Source organism: Echinops telfairi, unplaced genomic scaffold, assembly GCF_000313985.2.
Source record: "Echinops telfairi isolate 266 unplaced genomic scaffold, ASM31398v2 ScPeMD7_7457;HRSCAF=8495, whole genome shotgun sequence".
NCBI lineage: Eukaryota > Metazoa > Chordata > Mammalia > Afrosoricida > Tenrecidae > Echinops > Echinops telfairi.
In genome coordinates, this window is record NW_022111357.1 from 42,842,860 (window position 1) to 42,856,596 (window position 13,737).

Consider the following 13,737-nt stretch of genomic DNA (forward strand, 5'->3'; position numbering starts at 1 on the left):
CTGGGCCCTGAGGCAGGCCACCGTCCTTGGGAATGAGGCCGACCGGGGCACTAAGCAGGCGAGAGGCCTGTAACATCAGATTAGACGGGGGAATTCAGTCCACTCTGCAAACAAAGAAGCTGGGGCCAGGAAGTGCAGAGTCCACCAAGGCCAGGCCCCCACACCCCTTCCCCTCAGAGGCAGCCTGTCTGGGAGACCACAGCACCCCTGATAGCTGGGCGCATTTCATTCTGAGAGGCTCAGAGTAGGGGCCCTGAGAGGCAGGCCTGGGCTGAGCACAGGCCACATTTCCCTCCCCCAGGTGGCGCGGACAGGACATGGGTCTCTGCAGGCGGAGGGTATGATGTCGGCCCAAAAACTTGTGACCTGCCTCTGCCGGGAGGGCGACAAGCACCTGGCCCTGGGACAGCCCCCGCTGGCCACTGCCTTCTACCTGGCCGCCTTCAGCTGCCACGCCCCCTCAGCCGTGCGGAGTGTGCGTGCGGCCCTGGCTGAGGCTCGGGGGGCAGCGGTGGTGGCCACCCTGGAGGCCTGGTGCCGGGGGGAGAGCCAGATCCCAGCCATCCACTGGGACGGCATGGCAGTGGTCTCCCTGACGGGGACCCTCGCCTCTGCCTTCCTGGCTGCTCTGTGCCCCGACCACCCAGCCTCGGTCCTGTACACACTGGCCGGCCTGCTGGCCCATGGGCACCACAGGGAGGCTGCCCAACGCTGCAATGCCCTGCTTGCCACCCACTCGCAGCAAGCCCTGGAACTGCAGCTAACCCGAGCGCTGGCCTGGGTGCTGTCCCGGGAGCAGGTGGCCGATGGCGTGGCCGACTACCTGCGGGCCTTTGGGGAGAAGCCTGAGCAGACAGCAGCATTCATCCATGCCCACCAAAAGCCCTACCTCCCCCTGCTGGTCAGCACCCTGGAGGACCACATCTCAGGCCACCCACAGGAGACCAACTGCCAACGACTCATCGCCGCCCTGGGGCCTGGGGGTGCCCGGAGCCACACCCTCCCACCTGACACTCTGCTCCAAGAGGGCAGGTACAAGGACTGCCTAGCAGCATGCAGCCGGGCCCTGGAGCCAGACGCAGCAGGCAGCCAGCCCCCAGGTAGGCGTGCTCCCCACGTCCCCCCACCCTTCCCTCCCACCACAGGCAGCCCGGTTGCCCCGAGGCCTCGTGTGAGAGATGAGCAATGGCTTGGTCCTGTCTAGGCCGCCAGACATGGCCCCTGGAGACAAGCCAGAGGTGTGAGGAGGGGGGAAGGGAGAGCTGTTCACCTGGTGTGAAGGTGGCTCTGGCCTTCCTGAGGTCCAGGGTGGGGACACACTGAGGGGGAGTAAGCTGCGGGGTCTTAGGGAGGCATCGTGTGGGGGCTATGGCTCACATTTCAAGACAGCCAGGTCTCCCACCCCGATAAGCACTCTGTAAGGCTTGCTCAGCGTGCTTTTCAGAGCGGGCAGTGCAAGCTCTGGCTCAGGATAGGTAGTCAGGGAAGGCTACCCGGACGTGGTGTCCATACAGCTGAGACTCAACAAAGGCGCATCCTAAGAGAGCCAAGGAAATCTTGCGAGGTAGTAGAGACAGAAGGACTCTGGGCCGGGGGCTTGGTGCTCATAGGCCTCCTGGGGCCTTAGGGGGTCTCTCCTCCAGGCAGTGGAGCGGGGACATGGAGGCTGTACACCGTGGTATGAGGCCATCTGAGTGGCACTTGAAAAGTGTCCTCAAGCTGAGGTGCACAGAATGCCTCATGAGGAGCTGGCTCAACATCAGCCCCCTGGGAGGCCGCCAGTGTCCCAGGCACGTGGTGATGGTGGTCTGGATGGAGGAAGAGGGGTGGCTGAGAGGCCCCTGCTGGTGGTCTTCGAGGTGGAGAAAGGTGATGTCCAGGGGGTCAGGAGGGGGGTTAGGAGTCCAGCTATGGCCGCCGGACTGGGGCAGAGGAGGACAGATGGACTCGGGACATGGGGGCTATGAGGACCAGCCAGTCTAAGATGCTGCTCCTCCTTGGCCCCTTCTGGACCGTCCTCCTCAGCGGGGCTGTGTGGGGGTGGTAAGGTGCACCCTGGGGCCCAAGTCAGCTCAGCTCGAACAGCACACCCTCAACACCCGGGTTGGCCTCTGTGCACCCCCATGTGCCTCCATGAAGGGGGGGCTGTGTGGCTCCCTGAGATGGCATCCCTTCCCTTGGAGGTGGACGTCACCCACCCCACCCCATGTGCACACAGGAGCACACCCCCTGCAGAGGCTGCTCAATGGGTCAGAGCTAGGCTAGTATTGAGTGTCAGTATGTCCCTAGCCACCCACACATGGCCCCCACGCAGCAGCAGCCAGCAGGACACCAAGGAGAAGGAAGCCAGAAGGAGGAGGTGGGTCAGGGTGTGGGTCAGGGTGAGGAGGTAGGGGGGCTGCACTGAACACACCACCTCAGCGAGAGTCTGCTGGGTGTGGCCCTGTGCACGTCCTAATGCCCCTGACCAGCAGTGAGGCTAGAAGCCAGGCAGAGAGTGTGTCAGAGATTGAGCTGTGTCCCCAGAACTAAGAGCATGTGTCAACTTGCTGGGGCCATGATGCTCAGTGGTTTGGCAGACATGTGATGATGTAATGAGGCCATCATCCGCCATGCTGTGACCTCTTGGGATTGGTCCTCATTAACTGTAAGGGGATATAAGACCTTGACTCGGGTCATACGCCTGATCCAAAGGAAGGGAGTTCTCCTGGGGCCACCTTTGATCTTATAAGAGATCAAAGGAGAGAGAAGAAATCAGAGACGGAGAGACTTCAGTACCACCAACAATGAAGGTGATGTTGTCAAGGACTTCGTCTTGCTTGGACCACAGTCGATGCTCATGGAAGCAGCAGTCAGGAGATCCAAAGACGAGTTGCGTTACATGAGTCTGCTGCACACGACTCTTCCGAGCATTGGAAAGCAAGGGTGCTACTTGAGGATTAAGGTGCTCCTGGCCTGAACTGTGGCATTCTCCATTGGCTCCTATGCATGTGAAAATTGGACATGGAATAAAAAAGACTGAAGAAGAATGGATACATTTGAACTGTCGTGCAGGAGAAACATCTTGAAAGTACCATGGACTGCTGAGCGGACAAACCAGTCTTTTTTGGAAGAAGTACAGTGCTCCTCAGAGGCAAGGATGGCAAGACTTCATCTCACATATGTGGTCAGGAGAGACCAGTCCCTGGAGAGGGCCATCCTGCTTGGTAAAGTGGAGGTGCAGTGAAAGAGCAGAAAGCCCTCCAGGAGAAGGATGGATACTGTGGCTGCAACAATGGTCTCAGGCATGGAAACCATTGTGAGATGGCACAGGATCGATCAGTATTTCATTCTGTTACGTATATGGTCACTATGGGTCAGAGCCAACTCGACAGCACTAACAACAGCAAGAAAGAATAGCCGGGAGTAGAGCTTGTCTTTTGGACCCAGGGTCCCTGTGCTGAGAACCTCCTAGACCCAGGGGAAGATAAAGTTAATACGCATCGAGAGAGCGTGATCTCCAAGGAATGCTGAGCCCACAGGTAGAGAAAGAAAACAGGTCTCTTCCCCCCAAGGGCTTTCCCCGGATGCAGGCACCCTGAACCCAGACCTTAGACCCCCTCAGCTGTGAGGGAATGCATGTTGTTTGGTAAAGCGATGCACCTGTGGTTACTGCGCTTGTGGTTACTTGCTGTTACTGCAGCACCAGACAAACAAAGGCAGAGCTCTCAATAAGCAAGCATGGGACTGTGGAAAGATGCTAGCATCAGACATCCTGACTTAATGGTCTGAGAGAACTCGGCAAATCGTCCAGGAATCCTGAGCTTGTCACAAAGTGGGGACCCTCCATCACCAATGCAGAGTGTCCAAGTCAGCACTTCCCGGGGTGGAAGGAGGGTCCCCAAAGTCCCAAACCCCACACATGGAGGAATCACAAGAGAGACGCCTGCAGAGAGCCTGAGCCTGCCTAGGGCAACACCACCAGTGAGCAATGTACTAGGAACTCTCAGTCCCTCCAACAGACTGATGGGAACGACTCAGCCCAGGAGTGAGCAGGGTCTGCCTTACCCTAGAATTGTGATGCTAATTAGACCCCAGCCAATGATGTCATCGGGAGTTCCCATGTCATCAGCCCACAACACAGCGTGGCTAACCCTCTGGCGTGAACAAATCAATGTTCCCATAGGGTGCTTTTTACAAACCGATTCCCTAGTTTTGAGGCTACTTGGGAACCGTTTAACAAAGCCACCTAGATTTGGGGAAGATTCTTTGCCCACCTTAGCAAAGAGACTCCCACGGAAGTGTCAACTGATAACAGCAAGATGCAGAATAAGAATCACTTTAACTCAAGTTGCCTGGTAAATGTTACCTAACCATCCAGGTGGCCGATCTTCCCAAAGCACCTGGGGCAACCATCTACCCCTTTCAACTGTCTTCATCACGAATGGCTAGAGTGGGTGACTCAAAACCAGGGCTGTCTCCTCACACCTGACTGATTCAGCCTGGACGTGGGACACGTCGTCTGAGAAGCTCCACTGCGTGAAGAAGAAGGCCATCACAGGACGGAAGGCGGTGTCCTGACCATCTGACCCACAGATGGCACAGCCTCGCTCCACGAAAGGAACACTAACTTGAAGCACTGGCAGATGGCGGTCAAAGACAATCGTTTCCCGGGAGGCTCGTGCCTGTGAAGACATAAAAGACACCTTACCGTTGGACCGATGAACAACATCATGGAAGAGGGAGAAAACAATGGGCGTTGTCAGCAATCTTGTTCCACTGGTGTCACCATGGAGGTTCAAGGAACCCTCTGTCCTCAAGCCAATGTTGTGGAGCAGATCTGCTGCACAGGACCTCCGGGAAGCTTTAAAAGCAAAGGCATCATTTTGACGACGGAAGTGCGCCAATCCACGGTCTTGTCAACCACCTCATATGCAGGAGAGAGCTGGCCAATCAGAAAGGATGGTCAAAGGAAATATGATGCTCTTGAGCTAGAAGAACAAACCAATCCGTCTGTGATCGTTAAGGTTTATTGTGCCCACCTGGCCCATAAACACATGTGGGGTTCCTTGAAGGACGGTTTAATTGAAGGGCAGAGAGATAAATGGCTCGGTGAGCCTCGCCTTTCTTGTTCTCTGGTCTCTTGCTCCCTGATGGTTGGACCAGTATGCAGCTGCCTTAGCCAGTTCCCTGCTTCAGCTGGCAAGGCTCACTTCCTGCAAGACATCCCTGAGGAGAAGCCACATGGACCTACCCCGATGCAGCCCTGGGTGCTGGAGCAGCTGAGTGGAGACCCCTGCAAGCCCTGAGATGCTTACACACTCACTGATTCGGCTTTCCTCCTGCAGTCGGCATCATTGCATGTGTTTTGTGAAATTGAGGAGGACTTTGTAGATCAGTGTCGGACACATGGGCTAATGTCAGACTTATGGGCTTGGACTGGACTGGGTTGGGATGCTTTCTTAATGTACACTTACCCTTTATATAAAACTCTCTTATACAATATGAATGTCTATGAATTTTGTTTCTCTAGTCTCCCACACAAACACACTGTCTTAGGAGGAATACATCAGGGGGCCCCAGATAGAGCAGGATGGTTAAACTTGGCTGCATTTCCTGGGGCACATCGTCATGAACACTCCATCCCTAGATGCCACCAACAACGATGAAGCCCTTGGTGAGATGGACGGGTGCATCTTCTTTCCCTCTTGGTCTGCAGTGCTCACTCTATGGCCTAATGCTCATTCTACTCCCTGTAAAATCCCCAGGGCGTGTTTCCATCCTCTCCGATTTGCCCTATTGGCCTAAGAGAAAATATAAGAAGCAATCAAACACCCTGTCTGGAGGAATGGCTAAGTGGACTCTGAAACATACACACCACGGGATGTTATGCATCACCCCCCCCCAAAAAAAAAATGATGAGACTTCCAAACCCCTGGTGACGTGGGTGAGACTGGAAGCCATCACGATCAGCAAAGGTAGTCCAATCCATAAAGAGGAAGAGTCCATGATACCATTATCATAAAGGGGCAAAAATGAAAGGAAAAATGGGGCTTGCACCAAAAGGAAGAGACTTTGAAGCCCATGCTAAGGCCAGGCCCTGGGGAGAGGAAACGAGAGGAGGTGGGTGGTGGACCAAAAAGAGAAAGAAACGCGAGCCCCGTACACAGGGCAGTCCCTGCGACCCTGTCACCACTGAGACAGCAGGCTGTGCAGCTCGACGGAGCGTGGTCTTCCTGTGCCTGTGCGTCCCACCACAGGGGAAGAAAGAATAAGGACCCTTCCTCGCTTATCAGATCTACGCACTGGTCTGAGTGGAGGAAAAGTACCATTGAAACGGATCTCAATTCTTGTGTGACACATGAGCCAGTTTCAAACAAACAAACACCGGTATATGTGACGATCAGTAAGACTTCTGTGTGCCGTTGGGCTTCTTAGAGCACAAAACTTAGATATCATAAAGGGAAAGGATATTAGTGCTGATTAAATGAAAAGCTCTGTTGGGCCCTAAAACTGTAGCAAAGGAAGGGGCCAAGCAGAAAGGACCCGCTTTGGGGACGATGAGGGCAACACACGCACAAATGTGCTTGACACCATGGATGGATGGATGGATTGTGATAAGAGTTGTACGAGCCCCCAGTAAAATGATTTAAAATTAAATTGAATTACATTTAAAAATAAAAACTGTAGCCAAGGAAAAGGTGACACAGAAACAGAGGCAGCGTTGGCCAACCACACAACTCGGGTATGTGAAGAGGGCCAGCTGATCAGTAAGGGAAAACTCCAATCGAAGAATTGGCAAAAGCATTTCCCAGGAGATAAAATACAGATGGCTAATAATAATCTGGGGGAAAAATGCTTACCATCATCAGTAATGAGGGAAATGCACATTAAAACAATGAGATGCCATTTCCTACCCGCCAGACTGGCAAAAAGGAACATTTTAATGTCTTTGTTTTAATGAATAAACTTGGCTAATAATGAGGAACACAAAGATTAAAACAAAATCAAGTCATATTTTATATCCTACCCGCCCCCAGCTTGTCAAAATGTTTCCATTCTAGCAAAGCGAGTCTGGCGTTCAGTTCTGGTGCAGTAACTTGGCTGTGCCCAGTGCCCACGGATAACCATGATAATATTTGGACAAAATAGAAAAGGCCACTGTTGAAGCCAAGAGACAGTGACAAGAGTAGACAGAAACCAGAGAGAATGTGATCCCCTGAAAGAGGAGTTCCTAACCAGGTATGATGTGCACACTTGCAGCATTTTGACTGGGGGACACTCCCCCAATTGTGTCACACTTCCACAGGAAGTTGTCATTTTCACGGGCATGGGATGTGTGTTAGTGCAGGTGGACTAGAGGAACAAATTCATAGGCACTCATATATGTATAAGAAAGAGCTTTATATAAAAGAGCAATCATCTATTGAGAAAATATCCCAGCCCAGTCCAAAACAAGTCCCTAAGTCTGATATTAGCCCACGTGTCCTATACCAGTCGATAAATTCCTCTTCAGACTCACGCAACACATGCAATGATGCCAAATGCAGGAAGATCACAGGCCATTGGGTGGAAAGTCAGGGTGGAAGTATCTCAGCGCTGGCGTGGGTCCCCACATGGATCCTCTAGCTCCAGGGCTCCGGCTCCATCCACGTAGCTCCATGTGGCTTGTCAACAGGAAGCAGAGCGAGTGTGTATCCCACCTCCAGGGAGGAAGACAGGAGTTCCCAGAATCCTCAGGAGAAGGCCATGCCCACACAGAAGCCTCATTGGCTATGACCTGATTGACGGGCTAGACTCCACCCCTTCGCTCAAGTTGACAGGAGATGATGTAACTACCACAGGATGGCATGGGTCAGAATCAAGTTGCCTATAGCTCCTGGATTGTTAGAGGAGACGTCCTAGGAAGGAGCAAACCACAGAATGAACATTTGGGAATGAACCCCCAAGCCTGAGTATACTAAGTCCACTTAAGTCCTTGACTGGCCACTGAGCTACTCATTCATGGGAGAGACGCGGTGAGGTGAGTGAGGAGCGATGGAGGAGGTGGCCTGAGAAAGCAGAAGCTGGAAAGTGCAGAAACGGAAAGGACAGCTCAGCTATTTCCCACCACAGGGGAGAGAGAGTTGAGTTGAGTCCCAGCCAATTCCATCTCCTGTGATCGGCCAAGTCAGTAGTTTGAAATTACCAGCCGCTCTGCAAGAGAAAGACTGAGCTTTCTACTCCGGTAAACAGCGACCGTCCCGAAAGCCCATAGGGGCGCGAGGGGTCACTATGAGTCCATATCAACTCGATGACAATGAGTTGCTGGGGGGTGGTTATTTTTTCTCCTTTGCCAAGCATGATGTCCTTTTCCGGGGACTGGTCTAAGGTGATAACATGTCCAAAATAGATGAGTTAAAGTCTCGCCATTCTTGCTTCTAGCAAGCATTCTGGCCATACTTCTTCTGAGACAGATTTTTGTTCTCGAAAATCAGGTAACTAGATACTCAAAGTTCTATATATACTTGGCTCACCTGGACTTGTTTTAGTTTTTTCAGCTTCAAGCTGAACATACAAATGAGCAGTCGGTGGCCTGCTCCACAGTCATTCCTGGCCGCATTTTGACTGATGGCATGAACGTCGCTCTCGCCTCTTGCCACAGATGTAGTCAGTGGATTTCTGTGTATTCCGTCTGGAAGAGTCCAGGTGTCCGGTCATCGTTTGTGTTGTTGAAAAAGGGGTCGGCAATGGAAATGTCGTTGGTCTTGCCAAATTCTATCCAGCTTCATGTCTGTCACCAAGGCCATCTGTTTCCAACAACTTGTCCTCTTTATTTCCAACCTTCACATTCCAATTATCAGTCATTATCAATGCAACTTGATTGCACATTTGATCCATTCCAGACGGAAGCTGCTGGTAGAATTCCTCCATTTCTTCATTATTAGGTTTGGTGGTTGGTGCATACATTTGAATAACAACTACTTCGACTGGATTTACTCATACGTGGATAGACATTGTCCCAGCACAGACATTGGGCTTCAGGACAGATCTTGCATGGTCCTTTGGGCAAAGAACGAAATGCCAGTCCTCCTGCCTTTGTCGTGGCGGACTCAGAATCTCCAATACCAGTCCACTTCAGCTCACTAATGCCTAGGCTATTGATCGGTACGCAGTCCATTTCATTTTTCACTTCCAATTTTTCTAGACTCATCCGTTCCAAATTCCAATTATTAATAGATGTTTACAGCTATTTCTTTTCTTTGACTCGTGTCCTATCAGCAAGGCCCCCAAAGCTCTGCTCCCTCGGAGCCATGATGGCGGGTTCTACGTTGAGAAGGCAGCTCTTTCCCAGTCGTATTTTGAGTGCTTTCCAATATGAGGGACTCGTCTGCTGGCCCTCTCTACGGCTGCTCGCGAGTTTTTCAGTATCTGACAATGATCCACTTCCTTTCATAAGGTTTCCAGTGGCCAGTTCTGCAGAAGTGGACAGCTGGAACCTGTTCACCCTGGGTGGGCCTCCCGGCATTTCAAATACCGGTGACATCGCGTTCAGCCTCACTGCAACACAAGCCACCACTGTACGACAAACTGACAGACACGTAGTTACTAGAATTAGCAAAATAAGAACTTTAAAGGAATTTTCGCAGCCCTGTGGGCTCGGCATTGGATTGCTAACTGCAAGGTCGACTGCTCAAACCCACCCACCCCTCCCAGGTCACTGTTCCCATAAGAATGTTCAGCCTTGGGAATCCTAGATAGGGTCCATCTGTATCAGAAATGATCGGATAGCAGTGGATTGGGGGGATTTTATGATAAGTGTATTCAGAAACTAAAGGAAATTATGGTCATAATAAATAGAACGAGATATGGAACCCAAGTTGCTCAATTAAACCGTTTCATAAATTCTAAAATGAAAAGTAACCAAAAACTTCTAAGCTTGTGAAGTGACAATAACTGAAATGACAAAGTCCTAAGAGATTGGAGATAGAAAGAGGTGGCAAACGGGATGATGGCTCCGTCGGAATCTTCGTGCCAGTGTGAGGAGAAGGGAAACCTTCTCAGTAGCCTGCAAGCCGTTATCAAGAAGCCTAACGTGTGTATAATTGGCGTCTTGGAAGGAGTGGGGAGAAGAGGCTTCCTGGGGGAGGGGGGTGTAAATAAATACCCCTCCTAGAGTTCTCCTTCCTCTGCAGCCCTCGAAGATCCAGGAACTATCTCCACAGTCCGGGATAGAGTTGCTTTTGTTCAGGTGTCAGTAACTGATAGGTCATTGACTGGATACCCCTGGTGTTAGTGGCTGGCTGGTTCTCGTGGGTGCAAAAGACTTTCTCCCTGGCTCTGAATTTCGAGGTAGCACCTACCCATACTGGCAGTAGTGCCAGCCAGGGGAGGTTTAGTTTGTACCCTTTTATTAGGGTGTCTGGCCCTCCACGGAGTACTCTTTGGATGTGATGGATTATTGTTGTTCTTGTTGATGTTGTTGTTGCAAAACTGGGGTTGCCCATGTAAAAGCACTTTGAAATGTCTCTACAGACCTAAGGTTCAAAGACCTGGGTTGGAGACTCACCAGGGCTCTGTGATCCACCTAGCCCAGCGGCACTTCCCCAGCGTGTAAAATCAGAGGAGGGGCCCAGGAGCGCAGGCCCCTGCCAGCCCTGGTGGTTCCTGATTCTCGCAGGTGTGCACCCTGCCTGGGCCTTCGTGGGATGTTGCAGCTCAGCTTTCTTTACGAAACAGAACGCTGCAGTTCGTAGATGTGCCGTTGGGTCACTCAGCCCTAAACCAGCATGATGACAGTGTCATGATTGCCAAGGCTGAGCTACACTGCGTGGACACCCGGCCCTGGCCCGGGCACTGATGTGCATGAAGGAGTCTGCTCTTCCCTGCCCTGAGTGTGGCCCTCCATGCCCCCAGGACAGTGCAGAAAGAGCTGGCGTGAGCCATCTGGGTTGGTGCAAACGGCCCCTTGCCTGGGTCTGGCCTCTCTTTCAAAGAAGGAGGGGTGTGTGCCAGCACAGTCCAGAGGAGGCCAAACAGAGGCACTGTGGGAACAAACGACTCCTACAAGGTGGCTGGGCCCAAGCTGCCACTCTGATCACAAAGCCCCCTGCTGTCTTTACCGGAGCAGGCTGCCTGGTCCTCCTCCCACCAACTGGCTGGTGGATTTGAACTGCCAGCCTTAGGGTGAGCAGACCAATGCTTATCACACAGCGCCACTAGGATGCTTCTGACAGAGCTATACAGCCCCATACCCTCAAGGCTGATCCTGCAATGAGGCTGAGTTGCACTGTGCTGAGAGGACAGAGCTCAAAGCTGTGGCCAGCAGCGGGTCCTGCACCAGGTCTCCAGCTGACTCTTCCCTGCTGCGGGGAGACCACCCGGCTGTTTTGCTTTGGAGAGAGAGGGCTGTAGGAGGGGATGGGGGCTCTAGCCCAGCAAACAGGACCCACGTCTCTGTCTCTCTCCTCAGGAGAGCGCCTGGCTGCCCTGCTGGTCACCCGTGCAGCAGCCGCCTTCTTCCTGGATGGCTGGGCCCAGGACGTGCTGAGGGACCTGCAGGCGGCCTTTCGCAAGAGCCCGGCAGCGGCGCGGAGACACTTCCAGGCGCTGCTCTCGGCAGAGGACCGCGAGCGCGTCCGGGCCCGAGTGCAAGAGGCTGCAGACCTGGGCTTCGCCCGGTTCCGGGAGGCCGTGCGCAGCCGCCCCGAGCTACGTGAGGACACGGGCCGCGAGCTGCTGGCCCCGGTGACCGGCGCGCTGCGCTTCCTGCTGCGCGTGGCACCGCCCGGGGCGCGGGCGACTCTGGGCGTCCGCTTGGCAGAGTGTCTGCTACTGGCCGGGGACACGGCGGGCGCGCGGACGCTGTGCGAGCGCCTGCTGCGGCCAGGCGACCATCAGGATGGCCCGCCCGGCCCTAGCGCCGCCGTGCCCCGTGCGCCCCTGCTAGCGCTGCGCGGCTTCTGCGCGCTGCACGCGGGCGACTCGCGGCGCGCCCGGGAGGACTTCCAGGCGGTGGTGGAGCTGGGCGCCCCGCACCCCAGCGGCTGCGTCCGCGCGCTGTGCGGCCGCGGGCTCCTGCGCGTGCTGGATGGCAGCCCCTTCCTGGGCGCGCTGGACTATGTCACCGCCTGCCAGTTACGGCCGGAGGAGGCCCTGCTCGCTGCCAAGGCCTACGTGCCCTGGAACCAGCGAGGCCTACTGCTGACGGTGTTGCGCGAGGAGGGTCGCCGGATGCTGCAACGAAGGCCCGAGGCCAGTCCTGCAGGTGCAGCTGGCAGCCGGAAGAACGCAGGAGAGAGGAGCAGTCCCAGAGCACAGGAAGGGTAAGGAAGAGTTCAGTCCCTGGGCGCGCCAGCTTCGGACTAGGCGGGTGATGTGTCATTTCCTGCTTTAGATGGATAAACTGAGGCAGGGAGGGACCAGCCCCTGAAAAAAGGTGGTCACGCTTGGTAGAGGTGTGGCTGTGACAGTGGGCACAAGCACAGCCCCAGAGTGAAAACAGTGTGCACAGGGCAGCTTACTTCTGCTGTGCACAAAGTTGTGATTGGTCAGTCAGGGGGTCGGAGCCAGCGCCATGGCACCTAACAAACGAAACTGAGATGAGACAGGGGCAGCAAGATCCCAGTGACAGAATTCCATCACCCCAGAGGGACACTTTCCATTCTGGCCCAGGCGCCACTACTCATGCATTCCTGAAGGCTGGCTGTTGCGTGAGTCTGCACTAAGGGGGCTTCTGTGGGGCTTCCAGACTGAGAGAGGCTTGGAAGAAAGGCCTGGCGATCTTTAAAAAAAAAAAAAAAACTCACTGCCATCAAGTGGATTCCAACTCATTGCTACCCTCCAGGACTGGGTAGACCTGCCCCTGTGGGTTTCTGACACTAGTAAGCCTCCCCTCTCTCCCTGTGAATCACAACAGTCTGACCCCAAGTGAACTTCGGGGTGGTGCATCTGCAGTTTGGTTCCATAGTGCATGGGGGGTGGGGCAGTCTCAGCAGTGGGGGGAGGGGGAGAACAACACACTGAGGCACAGAGCAGCTACATGGTTTCCACCACTCCCCCACCCCGCCCCAATAACCTTGGTGGCAGATTTGGTGCTGGTACCCAGATCTTAGGACCCTCGGTCCCAAAAAAGCATGCTGTATGGTGGACTTCCTTTTCCCCTCGAATCAGAAACATAGCAAAACGGAAAAAAACGAGACAAAAGCCCACCCACGGGCCCATGCTTCTCATGTCCCCCTCACCCTTTGTCTGTGTGCATGGGTATCACAGATCACCAGGCCTGTCCCATGCACTCCCTTCGACCCTGCCCTGGAGGAGGGTATGCTCAGCTTGTGCCATGGCCTGGCCTGCCTGTGCCTGAGTCCACATTTATTTGGCCAGCTCCAAATGTCTGATGCTTGGTCATAAGCCATGGTGAGGATGGCACAGGACAGGCATATCGGGCCGCTATGAGTTAGAACCCACTAGATGGCACCTAACAACAGTGACATCATGGATAAGTCCTCCTCTTCAGTGTTGAGCCTCCGAGTCCAGATCCCTCCAGGGAGCAGGGCCACCCCACAGGGTCTGCTGGCAAGGTATGAGGCTGATTCAAGCGCTTCCCCATGCTGCCAGCCTCTCAGGCCACACCACTCAGTCTGGTCAAGTCTCCGGCCCCCTGGACAGCCTTGGTCTTGCAGTGGTTAACCAAAAAGTCATGGTTTCCCACCTACTACCTGCTCCACAGGAGAAAAACGGGCCATCAGAACGCTGCAGTTCGTAGATGTGCCGTTGGGT

General features: G+C 54.0%; 1 protein-coding gene across 1 annotated transcript in view; it reads left to right on the forward strand.

Moving 5' to 3' along the window:
- Nucleotides 1-340: 340 nt before the first annotated feature.
- The window catches only part of TTC34 (tetratricopeptide repeat domain 34), a 31,037-nt gene continuing 17,640 nt past the window's right edge, over nucleotides 341-13,737 (forward strand). Inside the window, 2 exon segments of the mRNA XM_004718126.3 lie at nucleotides 341-1,100; nucleotides 11,432-12,249. Coding sequence (XP_004718183.2) covers nucleotides 341-1,100; nucleotides 11,432-12,249 — 1,578 coding nt within the window.